Below are 20,681 nucleotides of genomic sequence, written 5' to 3'. Positions count from 1 at the left end.
AAATGCTGAAAGAACTCATAATAAACAGACTCATACTCAGAGAAAAGTTAGGGGAAGTCCATTAAGTAGAAGGAAAATTATAAAAGACAGAAATATTTACCTATACAGAGGAAGAAAAAGCACCAGAATGGGAATGACATGAGTGAATATATATATTTAAAAAATCTTATAATTTAATGTCTTTTAGAGATAATCATCTATTTGAACAAACAATAACAATGCACTATAAGGTTTATAAACATGTATGTGTTTAAGTAAATGAATAACCACACAACCATAAAGTCTGGGAGGAAATGGATAGAAATATACTATTGCAATGTTTTTATACTATGTGTAAACTTGTATAAAATCGCCTGGCGGTACACTGTGATAAGTTAAAGATTATACTACAAACCTTTCATAAAACCACTAAAATAGCAAAATAAAGGGTTATAGATAATAAGAAAACAAAGGAAATAAAATAGAATCATAAAAAGAGGGGAAAAGAAACAGCAAAGAGAATCTAAAGAAAATCAATAAAAATATGACAGATTTAAATCTAAACACAATAATTGCATTAAATGTAAATGGTTTAAAGACTCTAATTAGGATGTAGAAATTATTATATTGAATTTTAGAAAAGCAAAACAAACCTATATGGTGCCTACAAGAAGTATACTTCAGACCTAATGACAAATATAGGTTACAAGTAAAAGAATGGATAGACCTATACCATACTAATACTACGCAAAAGAAAGCTGCAGTATCTATTTTAACATCAGACAAAGTAGATTTCACAAAAAGACTACTTCCAGGTACAAAAATATTCTTTTTCTAGTGATGATGTGGTCAATTAATCAAAAGGACATAAAAATCCTAAATGGTTTTACCCCTAATATCACTGTTCCAACATCCATAATTTAAGCATTGATAGAACTATAAAGAGAAATGGGCAGATACACAGTTATTACCAAAAATTTCAATACCCCACCCTCAATATTTAATAAAATAGGTTTAAAAATCAGTAAGCAATAAATAAGTAGTGAGGATGAAAAGCATAGCACAGGGAATATAGTCAATAATACTGTAATGTTGTATGGTGACAGATGGTAACTACACTTATTGTGGTGAGCACTGCATAATGTATAGAATAGTTGAATCACACATGAAACTAATATAACATTGTATGTTAACTATACTTCAATATCAGGGGTGCCTGGGTGGCTCAGTTGGTTAAGCATCCGACTCTTGGTTTCAGCTCAGGTCATGATCTCACGTTCCTGGGTTCAAGCCCTACATTGGGCTCCACACTGACAGAATGGAGCCTGCTTGGGATTCTTCTCTGCCCCTGCCCCACTCATGCACGCCCATGCTCTCTCTCTCTCTCTTGCTCTCTCTCTCTCTCTCTCACAATAAATAAATAAACTTAAAAAAAACTATGCATCAATAACAAAAAATAAGTACATCAGCAAGTAGATCTTTATAAAAATAAGCACCAACTTCACCTAAATGAATTTACAGAAGACTCCACCTCATAATAGCAGAATACACATTCTTTTCCAAGTGCACACCAACATAGATCACATTCTGGGTCATGAAACAAGTCTCAGTAAATTTAAAAGGATTCAGGTCATACAAGTATGTTCATTGACCACAGTGGATTTTAATTAGAAATCAGTAACAGAAAGGTAACTGGAAAAATCTTAAATATTTGGAAAATGAATACCACACATTGAAATGAACACCATGCAAGGGTGAAAGAAGAAATCAAAAAGGAAATTACATATATATTGACTATGTTATTGACTATATTCCCTGTGTTGTACTTTTCAGCCTCATAACTTATTTATTACTTACTGATTTTTTAAGCCTAGTTTTACTAAATATTGAGCATGGGGTATTGAAATCTCTGATAATAACTGTATATCTGCCCATTTCTCTTTACAGTTCTATCAGTGTTTAAATTATGGATGTTGGAACAGTGATATTAGGGGTAAAACCATTTAGGATTTTTATGTCCTTTTGATTAATTGACCAGATCATCACTAGAAAAAAAAATTGTTCCTGGCAGCATTCTTTTTGTGGAATCTACTTTGATGTTAAAATAGATACTGCAGCATTCTTTTGCATAGTGTTAGTATGGAATAGGTCTATCCATTCTTTTACATGTAACCTATATTTGTCAGTAGGCACCATATAGGTGTGTTTTGCTTTTCTAAAATTCAATCTAATGATCTCTACATTCTAATGGGATTCTTTAGGCCATTTACATTTATATATGCGTATATATAAATTTACTGAATGTAAATGAAATCAAAACATTGAAATTTGTGGGATGCCACTATAGTATTACTTGGGAGGAAATTTATAGCACTAAACACTAAAATTAGATGAGATGTCAAATCAGTGACTTCATCTTCCACTTTAAGAAACTAAAAAAAAAAAGCAAATTAAATTTAAAGCAAGTAGAAGAATGATAACAATACAGATCCAAGTGGAAATCAGTGAACTAAAAAACAGAAAAATAATATTCCAATTTAGTAGGTCTTGGGGTTGGGCCCTGATCTCTGTATTTTAAAGAGCTTCCCAGCTCTTCTGATTTAAAGAGCTTTATATCAGAATTATTCTAATAATTCTGAATATAAATTCTGATAATTCTGATAATTCTCAGATAATTCTGATATAAAGCCAGACTTGTGAACTGTTATACAGATTTCCTCTAGAATCCCTTCAAGCCATGATATTCTATGAAACTATAATTTTGACATCTGCATTTGTCCCTCAAATGTGAATTAGTAGGATAACAACCTAATCAGTATGGGCACAGTAATACTTTATAAAAGGATCTGTAAGATATTTTGGATCAGGATGTTAATTACATACTGATGAAATGCTGACAGCTAAAAAAAAATCTCAGTCTAAGACAGAGCTTTTATGCCACTGGAGCTGAGAGTTCTATTCCACTACTCATAAACCAGGCTGAATAGCAGCCAAGATGGTGTGTGGGTCTGGGAACACAGCAGACAGAAGGCATGTGACACTTTCCATTCTCTCTCTATGAGCCAGGTGTTATAATCTATAATTCTTACAACAGGACTTAGATTTAATTATCCCATTTAGAGATGGAAATCTATAAGTGGTGAAGTTGTTTCTTTCTCTCAGTGAATCTGCTGGCAACTGGTGGAAGAACCCATTATTTGAGTCCAGCTCTTTTCTTACTCAAACCCTCTCTAAGCCACATGAAGCTATTTTGCTCAATTCCTGCAGTAGTAATGAATAAACATAAGAAACAGATCATTTGTTATTCTATAAATGGAATTGCATATTCAAATCAAGTCCAGTCATTAGATTATTCCTAGGGACATGTGATCTCAGTTATTTACCAAATTACATATAAAAAAATACTTATACACTGAAATCTCATTATATGTTTCCTACAAGCAAAAATAGAGCCTGGTGGAAAAAAAAAGTCTTTTTAATGAACTGAACTGCATGCATATGCTCTAATACAGGCTTGCCTTACAAAGAATTCTGCCTTAGGTAAAACAATGCCATGATAAAATCCTAAGTCTAAGGTATGTGTGTGCAAAGGATCACTGCCCAAAATGTGGGCATTATGTGGGGATTATGTGAGGAAGGGTCACCTACCACCATGTGTTGAGCTGAGGTGATGGGTATTAACCCAGTGTCTGCTGGATGCCTACTTAGTCTCCCAAAGAGATGACAGGTATAATTTCTCCACAAAATTTGTTCTCCACCCCCCTATGCATTTGAATTAGCTTTATGAGAGAATCAGTTAACTAAGTCTACAGTAATAGCTTTTACTTCAAGGACAGCAATTAAGAATGTCTGTTTCCTCTCCTCCTACATCTGTTCTGCGAATGGAGTGAATACACTTGAATTGTTTTCTGGATATACAGTAATTGTTGAAAAATGACAACTTACCCATCTGTGTAGTAGGCTGTGGTTTTTAGGTGAAGACTAACTAAGCTGACCTAAATATACACTTGAAACAGCCCTCCGATGTTCATTAAGAAAGGAAAAGATTGTTAGAAAGGTCATCTGAAAATCAGTGCCCAGCTGAGGCAGTTAGTCAGCTATGCATTAGAGACCCCAAATATAGCACACCTTACCTTCAACTCTTTTCCTCTAACATACAAGCACCGACACTTCAACACTTGAACTTCATTTCTTTGGATTAAAACCTTCTGTCTCTTATTCTTTCTTAAAATATAAAAACCATCAGGATGAGGGACAATTGTATATATCCATTATAAATCATATTTTAATAATACATTTGATTCTTTGTACAGCCCTTCACACATTTCAAAATTCTCTCAAATTCTGTGATCTAACTTGAACTCTCAAAACCCTATGGAAGGACATGGTAGGAGTTGTCACATTTACACACATCAGGAAACAGCTCAGAAAGACATGAGGGTTTTCTCTGCCTTTCCAGTGGCTATTCCAGGCTTCTCTCCGATACATCACATCTGTGACCAAAAGTCTTTAAGCATTCTTTTTATAGTTCTTTGGTTACTCAATCATGCCCATAATTTTTCACTGAAAGCTATCAAAGAGCAACACAATAAGACATGCTTTAAAAATTATACTTCAAAGCCCACTTATTATGTCTCTTAGTTGCTTAACATGCATTATCCACAACAAAACTAACTCCTAACTTATCTGGGGTCATATTCCCATACTTAGTATTGTCTCTTTCCCTTTCGTCATCCAGCAACATGACCCTGAGATGGGTAGGAGCTCCTCCTATAGCACTCAGCAGGGTATTCTCTAGGTCACTTCAGTAATCCTGAATCAGTGTGGAGCTACCATGTCCAGTTCTGGGAGGTGTGAAGAAAAGAAGCTCAGGACATTTTAGCCAGTGGAGCATTCCCCACTGAGGAGGAGGTTAGGATTCCTTTGTCTTCTGCCACCAAGTTACAGCAGTGGCAGAGATCACCTTCTCACTCATGCAACCAGCTTCTTCTCATACCGGATGCTCATCATTCCTCATTTAGAAGCAGTTTGAACTAAACTGGGAAAATAAACTTTGGAAAAGCCTGGAAAAGAAGTCCAGATATGCAAATACCTGAAGAAGAGGGATAGAAAATTAATCCTTCTTATCATGGACATAGCCAAGAAAAGATTATTCAGATGTTCTGCTTAGATTAAATGAGTCCATGAGTCATTTCTATGCATTGTGCATGTATTCGGTGTTCATTCACCTTTAAAAGCCAACAAATAACCTTTTATTTTTCCCAATACTGATTTTACTTGGTATAGACAGTCCAGAATATGGACAGGGAATTTGTATTCTGTAATACTCTATTTTCAGGAGAGTGGTTCAAATTTCTTGAAATCCTGAAGGGAGAGAAATTCACTCAGGTTCATTTCCTTTCCTTTTCACCATTCTCTTATTAGAAGGTTTATCCTCCTCCAGCCTTTTCGAGCTCACATGACAAGATCTGTTCCTGAGATAAATGATACCCTAAATAACCCTGAACTAGTAAAGGACACAGCAGAAGTATTACTTAGAATGATGGATAGTTAAAGATGGAGAACTAAAACAGATACATTCATAATTTAGAAGTTAGTTGAGGAGAGAGAATAGCTGGAAAAATAGTGAGTATTTTTAAAACATAATGATCACAATTTGTATTATGAAAACTAAGTAGAAGATTCCATGTGGATATGTTACTTCTATGCAACATAAATGAGTCTGTTCGATTCCATCTATTTATTGTTGACAATAACAGTGATGAGCCATTTTATTTATTTCCTGAGGACGCAGTTAGACTATGTATATTGGGAGATGCCAACATAAACTACTGCATCTATAGTTAGGAACTGCGAACTGTGTCCTGGGGTGGGGGGAAAGAAGATCAATTCTCAGCTGCAGAACTATGGAAAGTACACAAAAGTGTTGCAGAAGCAGTTTCATGGCTGCAACACATGACATCATCCTCAAGACAGTCCTTCAATATGTGCTATTTCTATTGTACAGATGAGGAACTGATACTTAAATTCAAGGAAGACACTTGTTCCACTCTGGCTGGGAGGTAAGAGGGGGCAGACCATGAAAAGGGGTTCTTGTAGGAGGTAATATCTAGGCTTGAAGAAAGTTAGCAAAAAGCTTAGTGTGTAAGTGGGAGAAGGGTGTTAATATAATCACACCTGGAATGAAAGAATAGAAAAATCAAGTATCCAGATAAGGAAAGCAGGAGGGTTGATGTCCCCAAAAGGTATAACATGTGAGATGTGGAGTTTGAGGAAGTGAAAGTGGAAGTAGGTAAGGGCCAGATAGTGGCTTACCTCTTAATTTCATTCTAGGGGCTTGATTTTATCCTAGAATCAAGTGGAGTTTGAATGAATTTAAGTTAAAGAGTGCCTTAAACAGGCTTGCCTTACTCCAAAGTGGGATTCGCAATATCAACTCCTAAAGTGCTTTTCTTTGGGGACCCTACCCCCTTCCATCCTCTTTAGAAAAAAACAAGCATCTATGTTGCTCCCCACCTGTCCATGGTCCAGGGCTTGGTGCAGAGTGAAAGCACAGTAAATAGGGACTGACTGGGAGGAGGAGGGAGAGTGATAGAGAGGTGAGCAGATAAATTGGTAATTACAGTAAACTAATAATAAATCCATGTATAGCACTATGTTATGAAATACAAGTTGACTGTATCCTGATGAAGAGGCATCAGGGTTATAGCACATAAAATGGGCTACATGTGAAAAAAGTAGTGAGAAAAGAAAATAAATTCAGATTTTCATGGAAAATTGTCCTTTAAAACAAAGCCCTTCTAAATCCTGAAAGAAAATCATGTATAATTCAGTATCTTTGACCAGGAGAGCTGATCTTGGGCAGTTATTCTGATTGAGCATCAGTGAGTTACAGGAATTAGCCATTCAGATATTGTTTAAATGCAGCAGGAAGAAGATCCTATAATGCACCAGTGATCCTTCAGACTTTCATTAGGTCATTCTGCTGCCCCAAGGATCATGACAATGTGCATGGTGGAACTTTAAAGTCATAGACCAAAATATGTGTATCCTGGCTTACAGTTCAAAATCTTTCACTCAAAAACCACAGAGCCCTTCTGATGACATGAGGCTTTAGAAGAGTTGCCATCTAAAAAGTATTCTTCCTTTATGTGCATTATGCTGTTTCACTTGGAAAATTCAAAATTCCTTATGTACATAATGGAAAAATAAAATCTCCAGAATTGTGAATAGTGCTTGCCTTTTGCCTTAATATATCCCCTTCTGAGTGTTTTGGGGTGTGTGTGTGTGTGTGTGTGTGTGTGTGTGTGTGTATAGAAGGGATTCTCTGTTTTTTAATAGGATTGCCTGGCATTTTCTACAACTAGTAATGTGGCTAGGTGATCTAGCTATAGTCAGAGATCTGGGTTGGAAGCTGAACTCACCCACTTTCTACCCATGTCCAATTTTCCACTTCAGAAGACAAATGTGGTGTTGAATAATACCATAGATTGAAGGTGTAGTGCTATACTGTAATACAAGATAAGCAAAGGATTATACTTACCCAGAACAGCAAGGAACAAGTCTTATTTATCTTTGCTCTGGGGCCAACCACAGTGTCTGACAACTAATGAGGAAATTAGCACCATTATCTCAATCTTCTCTTTCCATATTAATGCAGAATTACTGCACTCTTCACATTGCATAGACCCTTCATTTAAGGGGAAAATGTGGTGACAATTGAATTTATGAACCTTGTGCAATGGTAATTTAGATGTACTGCTCACTGAATAAATGTCTTAAAGCTGCAAGGAAGTTTATGAGTAATTTGGTGCCCTTCTTTCATTGTATAGAAGAGGCAACAGAAACACGCAAAGATGACATGAATGCTCCAATAATGCACTGGGTATGTATCTCCAAACTCTCTGCACACTACATCACAAAGGTTTTGATGTTCTATGCCTACTGAAACCAGTGTAATTCTATGTCCTGCTACTGATAAATTGGACACCTGAGCCTCAAACTTGGAAAACCAGAGGAACAAAGCAGCTGGGATAGTATGGAAGCTAGCAAGCTGCTGGACTCTAAATGAAACTCAGCCCCACAGAGAAGAATAAATAAGCTACAGTTTTGGTTCATCCTATGAAAAATGTGCCTGCCACAATCCCCATGTTCTCTGATCATCACCAAGAATATGGTACAGGCCTGTACCAACAACTGTATGCATTCCTCTCCTGGCCAAACACACCACTTTTGTCTTGGTCTTGGATCAGAATCCACTTTTAAAATCAACCTATCATTAATCTATCAAAACAATTGATAGAAAACCTGGACAGAAAATCAGCAAAGATATAGCAGAACTCAACAATACCACCAAACAACAGGATCCAATCCCTTCAGCAACAGCAAAATGCACATTCTTTTCAAGTGCCTATGGAACATTCACCAAAATAGACCATATTCTGGTCCATATATCAAACATTAACAAAATCAAAATAATTTAACTCATATAGAGTATATTCTCTGGTCACAATGGAATCAAACTAGAAATAAGTAAGAGGTAACAGGAAAACTTCCAAACACTTGGAAACTAAAAACACACTTCCAAATAGTCTATGAGTTAAGGGGGGAAAAAAACTCAAGAGAAAGAAACACATTGAACTTAATAAACAATGAAAGTCTAACATACCAAAATCTGTGAGATATAGCTAAACTAGTGCAGTGAGGGTAATTTAAAGTACCCTTGCTTAGATTAGAAAAGAAGAGTCTCATGTCAAGAAACTAAGTGCTACATCAAAACAGAAGAAGAGCAAACTAAACTCAAAGAAAGCAGAAAAAACAAATAATAAAAATAAAAGCAAAGCTTAATGAAATTGAAAACAGAAAAACAATAGAGAAAAACAATGAAACAAAAAGGAGATTCTAATAAATTACATTTAAAATAAATAAATAAATAAATAAATAAATAAATAAATAAGAAAAGGTCAATCATATCTCTAGCAAGATGACAAAGAAGAAATAAAGATGACACAAATTACTGTTATCAGAAATGAAGCAAAGGATATATTATAGTCCCTAAAGATATTAAAAGGTTTATAAAGGAATATCAGAAACTATTCTACACACATAAATTAGCATCTTAAAGGAAATGGACCAATTCCTTGAAAAGCACAAACCATCATAACTTACCTAATATAAGTTGAAGAGACTTATAACTATTAAGGAAATTAATTTGTAATGACAAAAATCCCAGAAAAGTAATCTCCTGACCCAGAGAGTATCACTGGAGAATTCTACCAAATATTTAAATGAGTAGTTACCACAAATTTTTACACAATCTTTTCCAGAAAACAGATGAAGCTAGTGCTACCTGATACCAAAACCAAAGACTGTCAAGAAAAAAAAAAAAAGGAAAAAGAACTACAGACCAATGTTCCTCATGAATAGAGATGCAAACATTCTTAACAAAATATTGGCAAATAGAATTTAGCAATATATAAACAGATGTTTTTAAAAAGAGTGTTATCAAACACATTACCATGTGGGGCTTATTCTAGGGTTGCAAGACTGATTCAATATTTGAAAATCACTCAACCTAATCCACCATATTAACTGTCTCATATATATAAATATAATTTGGCAAAATTCAACATTATTCATGATAAAAAGAAAAAAAACTTTCAGAAAACTAGAAATAGAGGGAACTCTCTCAGTTTGATAAAGAACATATACGAAATAACTCTAGGTAACATTACATTTAATAATAAAAGACTGAATGCCTTTCCTCTAAGATCTGGAACAAAGCAAGGTGTCCCCTCACACTATTGCTCTTCAACAGAGTGTTGGAAGTTCTAGCCAGTGAAATAAGGCTATAAAATAAAATAAAAGACATACAGATTGGAAAGCAAGACATAAAGCTTTCAGATGACATGATGGTGTACAGAGAAAATCCCAAGGAACCTATCAAAAAATGAACACACAAAACTTCCTAAAACTAGTAAGTGAGTTTCAGCAAGTCAGAGAACACAAAATCAACATATAAATAATAACTATATTTCTGTATATCTAGCAATGACACAGGGAAAAAGAAAATTGTAAAAACAGTACCATTTGTAATCACTCCAAAAACATGAAATATTTAAGGGGAAAATATAACAAAATATATTCAGGACTTGTATACTAAAAACTGTAAAACACTAGATGTAAAAAAGTTAGGAAGATCTAAAATGGAAAAACATATCACATTTGTGGGTCTGAATACTCAACATAGTAATGACAGCATTTTTCCAAAACTAATACAGAGACTTAAAGGTTTTTCTAGATATAGACAAGATAATTCTAAAATTCATATGGGAAACAAATGGCTTATAAGAGTCAACATAATTTTTAAAAAGAGGAATAAAGAGGCTGAACTAATCTGCCCAATTTTAAGACTTACTATATAACTATAGTAATCAGGACTGTGGGTATTGACACAGTGATAGACACAAAGATGAAAATAACAAAATAGAGAACCCAGAAATAGCCTACACTAGTTGATTTTGGCAAATGTGTAAATGCAATACAACAGAGAAAAGACAGTCTTTTTAACAAATGGTGATAGAGGAACTAGATATCCATACCAAAAAAAAAATGGTGAAGGGAACTTAGCTCTAAACCTCACACCCTGATTTTATATAAAGACAGATAATGAATTAAATGTAAAACATAAATTTATAAAACTTTTAGAAAAAAACAAAGGAGAAAATCTTGAGGAACAGGGGCTTCATGAAGAGTTCTTAGACATTACTTCAAAAGCATGTTCCATAAAAGATTAAAAATCAATAAACTGAACTTCATCAATATTAAAAAATTTTCCTCTGTGACAGATCTTATTAAGAAGATGAAAAGACAAGCTACATATTGAGAAAAACATCTGCAAACTATATCTCGCAAAGGAATCACACCTAGATTATATGAAGAACTCAATAATGGAACAGAAAAAATAAAATAAGATAAAATAAGATAAATAAATAAAATAAAATAAAATAAAATAAAATAAAATAAAATAAAATAAAATAATTTTTAAAGGGCAACCAATATGAAGAGACATTTCAATGAAGAGGACATAATGCTGGCAAATATACACATAAAGGGAACTCAATATCACTAACCATCAGGAAAATACTAATCAAAACACAATTAGGCATCAATCTAGTAGATTTATACCTATTAGAGCAGCTAAAATAAAAATAGTGACATTGTTGGTGAAGACAGAGAAACTAAATCTCTCATACATTGCTGGTGGGAACAGAAAATGGTACAGACACTTTGGAAAAAAAGTTTGACAGTTTCTTAAAAAAAAAACTAAACAGACATTTATCGTATGGCTTAGCGATCATACTCCTGGGCATTCACCCCATAGAATAAAATATTATTTCTACACAGAAACCTGTAAACAAATACACACAGTCATTTTATTTGTAATGGACAAAAACTGGAAACAACAAAAATGTTCCTCAAGAGGTGAGTGGATAAACAAACTGTGGTACATTGCTGCCATGGATACTTATGTAGTAATAAGAAAGAACACACTACTATGAATACACACAACAACTTGAATGGATCTCCAAATCACTTTGCTGAGGGAAAAAAAGCCAATCTCAGAAGGTCACATACTGAATGACTGCATGAATGTGACATTCTAAAAATGACAAAAATACAGAAATAACAAATAGTGGCTGACGGGGGTTAGGAATTTTGGAGGAGAGAGGTAGGTATGACTACAGGAGCAGCAGGAGTGGGATCTTTATGATGACAAAACAGTTCAGTATGTTGATTGCAGTGGTCCTTCCACAAATCTACATATGATAAGACAACATGAAACCATGCACACACATTGTAACAGTGTCAATCTCTTCATACTGACATGATACTACAGTCATAAATTATGCGACTCTGCACTATCTTTGCAATTTCCTTTGAATTTATCATTATTTAAAGTAAAAACTTAAAGAATATATCATCACGGTATATTTTCTATTGGAATAACAAACATCAACACTCACTTCCAATATCTGGCCTCAGCTTTTTATCATATTCTCTTAGCAACTTGTTGAGGATAAGAGTCACATCAGTGTCTTGGGACTTTGGAGCCAAGACCCACTTTTGGTTTGATGATGAATCTTCATATTCATCCTCTTCCACCTTCCTGGACCTGTAATTATGGCACAAAGTGTGAAGTATAAGTTGTAGCAATAGCTCCAGGAAGTGTCTTAAGCTTGGCCCACTCAAGCACCATTGACATAAGTAGAAAGTCCCCAATACTCACAGCCCAATCAATGGGTTACATCTAAAATGAAAACAAAACAAAACACATTTTAGAAAGAATCCAATTGGAGGAATGCCACTGCTCTTAACATGTCATGATGTTTTCATTAAATGTCACAAAATTATTCCTTGTGTACATTAAACTATAGACTGATAAGTAAATCAATGCCAGAAGGTCAGCCAAGCAGCAATCACCCTTGCTTGGATCCACCTTGAAAACCTCTGAAGGTCAAAACACAAACCTTCCAGATGTTTGTCAGATGGTGACTTTATCATGCTGTTTCCACCCCCTACTGCCAAGACCTCATTTTAGTTGAAGGTGAGAATAGGTTTTGCAGAATCACACTCACTGAAAAATAGTTGAGTCTGAATTCTGTTCTTAAGGAGACTGGAACCTTCGGTCAAAGTAGACATGGGCACATTATCAGGTGGTCTGTTTGGCCAGCACTAATGTGTGGTGACAGGGAACAGAGATGGTGTTTGGTGAATAACTTCTGGCAATCTGACATGCCTCCTCCAACACAAACTGATTCATTTCTTACAGAGCAGGCTAATACAGACATTAAAAATTAAAATATTTCTAATATGTCTTAATCATTTGGCCCCTCAATAAATGGATCAAAATGAATGTTTGAGCACCTTTGAGCTTGTCTCGTGCAACATGACAGCTACCTCTCCTGGGTGATACACACTGACAGGAGTACTTGAATGGAGAGGCATCAAAATGACAAGTTAGTTTTCTTAGCTGAGTGAGGCCACCTCAACAGCACAGCCTTTTGGGCTTGAAAAGAGGAGAGTCTCCTTCTGCATCAAAGCAGCATTTCCAGGTGGACTGCACTTACTAGGGCAAAAAAAAGCCTGTAAAACAACAAACAATTTTGCTTATACTCTGTCAACATAAATGCCTTAGTGACTTTTCACCAAAGAGAACAAAATATGGAATAGAAAATTGTATTGAGGTTTATTTGTCCTGACTTGGTATCAGCTCATTTCTGTTTAGCTTCCCAGAGAGAAGTCAAAATGTTAACATTATCCCAGGGCAACTGTGCTCTGGGACACAAGTTTCTTTAAGTTAAATTTTGGAATTGTCTAAATTATCTACAATGAACATGAAAGAAATGAAGAGAGTAAATTTTCAAAAATTTATGATCTCTACTTTGTTTAAATCCTCATAATCATATATATAATGTTATATTATAACCACATAATTATATCTATAGTATAATAGTTTATATAATTTTATGCAATATGTAATCATACGTATATGTCATATATTATATACATTATAGTCTTTTTATGAGTGTTAACTAGCCTTAACCTAGATTAGGGCAGTGTCACATAGTCTAGTCTCAGATGACTATACACATTTATATAAGATTTTGAAAATGAGTACATGGTATATGTCTGGCAGATTGATTTCACTGAAGTTTTTCCTAGGCTTATCTTAAACTGTAATTATATTTCTTGAATATGTATCGGCTAGAAGGTTAAAATAAATCATCCATAGAAACTATAAATTGCTGTGAGTTTTTATTTGCACTTAACATTCACCATCAATAAGAACTTAAAAAATTTGGGACACATTCAAGAAGTGACATGTTGCATTTCATTATTTGTAAAACTGAACTTTTACAAATAACAATATAGAATTTAAAATGTCACTGTAGAATATTTTATCAGAAATATTGTCAGGAATACCATGTTGGGAAAAAAAAAAGAGAGGCTGAAGCAGGCTCTGTAGGACTTGGTTAGCTAGAAGCAATCATTGCCCACAGGACCTGGCAATTCATTCCACAGCAAAACCATTTGGGAGACTGGGGACAGAGGGACAGATCACCTTGGCAGAATCACATATAACATTCTCAAGACATGTTCCAACTCAGCCACAGTCCTTTCCTCTATCCCTCTGTTGTCTCTCTGCCTCTTTCTCTCTCTTCTCTCTTCTCTTTGCCTCCCATCCCTTTCTCTCTTACCCATCTCCCTAAGTCCCCTCCCCCACCCCCAAAGACAGCTCACTCCACAGACCAGACTATGCTTTTTGTGCTCTGCTACTTTTTATTGCCCCAATGGTCATATGTACATAGATTGAGAACATTAACTCTTCATCAGTTCTCTCTATATACACAGTCTTCGTTTCTGAAAAATTCTTTTAACTACTTCAAATGCAGGTATTATAATGAGCCTAATTCTCCCTCTAGTGGTGAGGAGAGGGTTTTCCTGAAATTGCATAAGCGTCTTCCTTAGAGGCCAAGGCAGGTGAGAGTGGGAGAGAGGAGGAAGGAAAAGCAGCAGCATCCTCTCCCACCCCTTTAGGAGGTCAACCAGGACCTACAGCTTGATGGCTGGGCTGGGGTACACAGTTGCAAAGAGTGGGCAGAGATCCCCTTGTCTCCTTAGAGACTGACACTGAGCTTTTCCCAATTCTGATCTTCCGTCAGTTTGCTGCAGGACTTCAGAGAATGAAATAAAAGCCTCACAGTGCTGATGTCAGACCACCAGCCCCACAGGAAAATCTTCCCTTTGATGAAAACCAAATCTCATCTCAGAGGACCCACTAGAATGTAAATAAAACACGAATGATCTGCTTTTCTAAGTGGGTTATATATAATCTTTACGAGTGTTCTGTTATCAGGATTTTGGATCCTAAATACTATAACTGCAATTAGCTTTTTCTTAAAAACAAACCAGCAATGTATCGTCATTTTTAGATGTTATTTTCACATCTTACACCTTCTCTTTGACTAGAAGGACAAAGTCTGAAGTGTTTTTAAATATTAAAAGGAGCTCCTAAACCTCAGAAATCAGTTAAGTGTCTGCAAGGTATCACCAAGCTCCAGGCATGACTTAGTGCATTCTAATGCATAATAAGCACATCCATGGGGGGTCTGAACAGGGTGCTTTTCTATCCATGGAGTTGCCAAGCCATCACCACAGAGCACACTGTTAGAACATTTTCCAGGGATTTTGAACACCAGAAGGGCATTCCAGACTGCAAACAAGAACCCTCTCAGCATTAATAACAGTTATGAAAGATGACACTGGTCATCAGATTATTTTACATGTCTGTAAAACCCATTCAAAGAATGAAGACACTTTCAAAGGAGAGGCGTATAGCAATATAATTAGTTTAAAATTTGGATTTTCTTGCAACTGATATACAACTTCTATTTTGAAGTCCAGGGAATGAACCAAGATAGAGAACATATTAAAATCATTACATGTGCCTTGGTGAAATTTAAGTATGAAGAATCCCAAGAAATTGGACACGTATTTGGGAATTCCCTAGAAACCTGACTGCTTCATGTTAGATACTAAGACATCTTCCTACTTCCTAAGCACATAAACTAATGAGGACAATGAGCAGTTTTCCTTTTAGCATATTAAGTATCTATAAATCTAAAGTATCTGTAATTAATGATATAACTCTGAAATATAGGTCACTTCATCCAGTTTGTGGCAACAGAAAAGATCATGTGGATATGACTTCAAATCTGGATTATATACTTCGGAATTCTACATTATGCCTGGTGCTATCTGCTGCTGGTCTCTCTGGCTCTAGACAGAGATACATCCAGGCAGAATCAATTTCAGAAAGTGGGCTTCCATTTCCTTCCCCAGTTCTCTCCTTAGACGGGAAGAAACTGGAGTTGAAAGGCCCAATGAGTACTATGCCTGGTGGAGAGAGCTGCCTGTGAGCCACCAGTTGACAGTCTCTGGCACACTATCTGCCTTTCACACTTTCACCTCTTAGTGGGGATAATGGTATAGAGGGGATGGCCAGGGCTTTCTTCTTCAGAGCCAAACACCCCTGCCAAAGGTGGGGAATGAGACTGGGGCTCCTACTACGTCTTTTAAGATTTGTTAATGTACCTCCTTCCTTCCTTCCTCACATGAATGAAAATGTAAGCCTGTCATTGTCTACTGACACTTGCAGCGCTTACTGCCCATAGGAAGGCTCTCTAGTTCTCTAGCTTCCAGATACAGAAAATAAAGAGGTGTCAAAACAAGAGTGTTTAGGGGAAGTGGGTGTCCCAAGATTCTTGGGATGGGGATAGGGGGAGAGGCATGGAGCTGCTCTGATTTCCAAAGTCTGGGCCAGAGATCTAGTCTAGGAGACAGAACTAAAGAAACCAAACCCAGAATATCCTGTTATATTTACAGCAACAGGGTTTAACCCCTCTGGTCCCATCATCCTTCCACCCTCATGAGCCATCTTCATCCTTTCCTGGAGGTCTCTAAGCTCCCATTATTTGGTTGTTATTCTAGGATGCAGGTTATGGGTATTTATGGTAAGATAATGTCTTACAGTTGCCAGGAAAAGCCTTATTATCAATTATCAACATGCTTTATGGGAGTAAGTGTGTATGTCTGTGAATGTGAAAACTGGCTCATCTAGAAGGGGTGCATGTGTATAGTGTGTGTTTGCAGAACCTGGAGAGGAGAATAATTTCTGAGAAGGGTTCTTTCCCTTGCTCCAATCCTCTTCTGCCTGCCTCCAGCCTGGATGCTCTTTGCCAGTGTGATCTAAACTAGGCAGCTAGGAAATCATGACTTCTTAGTCCTGGGAAATTTCAGAGTGATGGAAATTATACAGAACGTCAGTCAATGTGTTTGTATGAACCCCTGGAACACTTGTACAGAGGGGTAAATGGGAGGTACACACCGCCGGTCATTTATGATAGTGATTTTCAAAACCCCTTAAAACCACCATATGCGAAAAGCTTCAAGAGAAGAGCCCCATTAATCTCAGAGTCCCCACATTCCTGGTTGCAGAGAAGGCTGCAGCCGCCCAGCCTGGAGAGGCAGATAGCCCTGTCAAAGGGGAGACTGGGACAGGTGAGATGCAGGCGGACTCCGTCTCCCCCGGGCCGGCCCCAGCGGGGCTATGCCGCAGCCCAGCCGACGGCGGGACGCACCGGGACTCCTGGCCGGCAGACAGCGCCCCCCGCCGCCTTCCCCGTCCCGCTCGGAGCCTCCAGGGCTGCAGGGCCCGGGCGCCACTTACCGGGCGTGCAAACCCGAGAACAGGCAGAGGAGGAGGAGCAGCTTCGGGGCCATGGTGCGGTGGAGCTCGGGGAGCAGGGTCTGGGGCCTCCAGCCAGGCGCGGCTTCCTCCGGAGCGCGGGCCTCGCCTCCGCGGGCTCTTCCCTCCCTCGCTGCCTCTGATGCCACTGACTGCGGCGCCACTCGGGCTCTCGGCCACCACGGCCGGACAGGTGTGGGCTCGGGCGGGCCGCCGCGCCCCCGACGGCCCGCGGGTCTGCGCCCAGCTATGCGGGGTGCACGCGGGGCACCCTGCCACCGCGGCGCGCCGCCCCCGCCCGCTGCCCGCCGCGCGCCTGCCGCCTCCAGCCGCCTGGGCGCCAGGTCAGCACAGCCTGGTGGCGGGAGCGGGTGGGCTCGAGCAGTCCCTAATCCCGCCTCCCCGCAGCCCCGCGCGGCGCTGCCCCCTCTGCCACGAGCTGCGCGCGGGTGCACAGGCGGTGGGCTCTGTGCTCGGTGTGCGGCCGCCGCACGTTCGGAGGTGGGGGCAGCAAGGCGGCCGCTCCTCTGGCAGCGCCTGCGAGGCGGCCCCGGCGGGGAGGAGTTTCCCCTATTACACGCCTGGCAACGCGTGCGGCGAAGAAAGCAAGGTTTGAATGGACTCAGAGTTTGAGGCCGGGGAGGGGGCGGGGCTCAGCGGGGGAGGGGAGGCTTGGGGATCCCATAGGAAGCCTTTAGAAGAATCCCAGGGATTGGCATCTCAAGGTTAAGAGTGAGCCCCCGAGTCCGACGCAGTACGTTCCTTCTGTCTTCTCAGCAAACGCGGTGGTTCTCCCGCGCTCCCTGACCGACTGTTGTCTGTTCTTCCCCGCGTGTCTTCAGCTAGGTAGCCATAGCAAACGGTTTGCTGAAGGCGCCCTTTCCATGCACATGCCCTGCTAGGTCTACTGAGCTCCTATGCACTACTAAGATCTGTGTGAAAAAAGTGGCTTCTTAGGGATATTTAGAAAAAAGCATTCCCAATACGGACCATCCTAACACATACAATAAACAGGTGGGGGAACACACACACACACACACACACACACACACACACACACACAATTAAATGTAGGAGAAAGACTCACCCTAAGTCAAAAAGTAAAAGTCGTCCTGTTTTATTGAACCATGAAGAGCACTTCATTCAGTGTATTTTCACCACCCAAAGACAGAAAATTGCATTTATGTTCTCATTTGTAATAATCACGCCAAAAGCTAGTCTTTCACCATGTATTACAATCTTTACAATGTTACCGTAGCCTAGAATAAATCCACTAAGAAGTTTGCTTTTGTACTGCCAAAAATAGCTCTTACAAAGTATTTCATATTTGAATTACTACTTATAGAATTATGAAAGAGTATGATAACTGTTTCATTAATATTGTCAAATACTTTTGTTCATAAAATATATAGAAGAATAATTGAACGTTGGTGTTTTCTCTGCTATTTTCAGTTCATCAATATGAACGTGGTCATACAATGGCATGGAGTGCAGTTGTTGGTGATGGCAGCATTGGTGATTTTAACAATGGAGCTGTAGCTGCCTTGGCATTGCCATCTCCCTGTCTCTGTGTGGCCTTGAGCTCACTCCAGCTCACTCCTTCTCAGGGCTCCTTCTGACATCTTCCTCTGCCTGCCACATCTCTCCTACTTAAATGCACAGACCCTATTCAGGTCTTATTTTCTAAGAAGACACCCAATATTCCTGTATCCCTCCACCTCCAGAACATCTTTCAGCTTCGGGGGATTGTGAGCCTTTATCATACCCTGCCCTAATCTCTAATTTTCTCTATCACACATCTGAACACTTTAAAAATCAGTTAGATAACCACTTACCATTTGTTAATTGCTTATAGAAATATGTCAAATGTTCACATAGTTTGTGTGCTGTGAGAAAAACTGCAAGTAAAGAAACAATTCTGGCCCTCAATTTTTAACACAGCAATAAGAAACACAAGTCAAAGTAATCAACAGACCTTAATAACATAATAGGGGCCCAGGGCTGATGTGAAGACTTTATGTAGATGAACTCATTTTTAACTCTCACTGCATTATTCCTATTTCAAAGATGGAGGGAAAAGTACAGAGAAGTTAAGTCACTTCCTTAAGATCACACAGATTGAGAACTGGAGGTTAAATCCCAGAGAGTCAGCTCCAATGTCTCAGTCATTTATTGATTGACTGATCAATTGATTGACTGATTAAAAAGAGAATGCAAGATAGGGAGAGGGGCAGAGGGAGAGAGAAAGAGAATCTGTTTTAAGGTTTGTTTTGTGTGTGTGTGTGTGTGTGTTTAGAAAGAGGAAGAGCGTGAGCAGGGGAGAGGGGCAGAAAGAGAGAGAGAGAGAGAGAGAGACTCTCAAGCAGGCTGCATGCTCAGCACACAGACTGACACAGGCCTTGATCCCATGACCCTGGGATAATGGCCTGGGCCAAAATCAAAAGTCAGATGCTCAATCAACTGAGCCACCCAGGTGCCCCTCCAATGTCCCAGTCTTAATCACTATGTCATGCTGCCTCTCAGATGAGTAGGAGCTCAGCACACAATTGTTGTTTGCTTCTTTGAACTAAGTTTTAGAGTCCTTGCTCTATTCTTTATTTTAAAAAAAAAAAATTTTTTTAACGTTTATTTATTTTTGAGACAGAGAGAGACAGAGCATGAACGGGGGAGGGTCAGAGAGAGAGGGAGACACAGAATCTGAAACAGGCTCCAGGCTCTGAGCAGTCAGCACAGAGCCCGACGCGGGGCTCAAACCCACAAGCTGTGAGATCATGACCTGAGCCGAAGTCGGACGCTCAGCCGACTGAGCCACCCAGGCGCCCCTCTATTCTTTATTACTTGAGATTAAGTAAAATGCTTACAAATTGTTTATAATAAAAACAGACCAGGGGCGCCTGGGTGGCTCAGTCAGTTAAGCGTCCAACTTTGGCTCAGGTCATGATCTCATGGTCTGTGAGTTCGAGCCCCGTGTCGGGCTCTGTGCTGACAGCTCAGGGCCTGGAGCCTGTTTTAGATTCTGTGTCTCCCTCTCTCTCTACCCCTCCCCTGTTCACGCTCTGTCTCTCTCTGTCTCAAAAAAAAATAATAAATGTTAAAAAAATTTAAAAAAATAAAAATAAAAACAGACCAATAGTTGAGTGTTTTTTTTTAATTATCAGTATCATGATAAATATCCTGTTAAGTTTTTACAACTCAACCAGTGGAAAAGAAAATGTGATGCTCTTTTTACATCCCTGTGTTGTTTATCCTATTTCTTTCTTGAATATATTCAATGTATTATTATTATGAATGAATGCAATTTGAGATCTTCTGATATTTGGAATGCTTTGTTCCACTTATTAGACTTAGTGGGTCAGCTTGGTAGACATGAACATTTTACCTTCAAAACCCC

The 20,681-nt window shown here is 38.5% G+C and overlaps 1 protein-coding gene across 3 annotated transcripts in view; it reads right to left on the bottom strand.

Annotated features, from left to right (window-relative positions):
• GABRG3 (gamma-aminobutyric acid type A receptor subunit gamma3) overlaps positions 1-17,369 on the bottom strand; it is a 736,855-nt gene extending 719,486 nt beyond the window's left edge. For all 3 annotated transcript variants that reach the window (XM_078448932.1, XM_078448933.1, XM_060617920.3), the window contains exons 1-2: positions 17,273-17,369; positions 12,006-12,154 (exon numbers count right to left, since the gene is read on the bottom strand). In XM_078448932.1, coding sequence (XP_078305058.1) covers positions 12,006-12,154; positions 17,273-17,325 — 202 coding nt within the window. In that variant the 5' untranslated portion in view covers positions 17,326-17,369. The remainder of the gene's footprint in view (positions 1-12,005; positions 12,155-17,272) is intronic.
• Positions 17,370-20,681: the final 3,312 nt, after the last annotated feature.

The sequence above is a fragment of the Panthera onca genome, chromosome B3, assembly GCF_046562875.1.
Source record: "Panthera onca isolate mPanOnc1 chromosome B3, mPanOnc1 haplotype 2, whole genome shotgun sequence".
Lineage (NCBI taxonomy): Eukaryota > Metazoa > Chordata > Mammalia > Carnivora > Felidae > Panthera > Panthera onca.
This window is presented reverse-complemented; position numbering and strand designations above follow the sequence as displayed.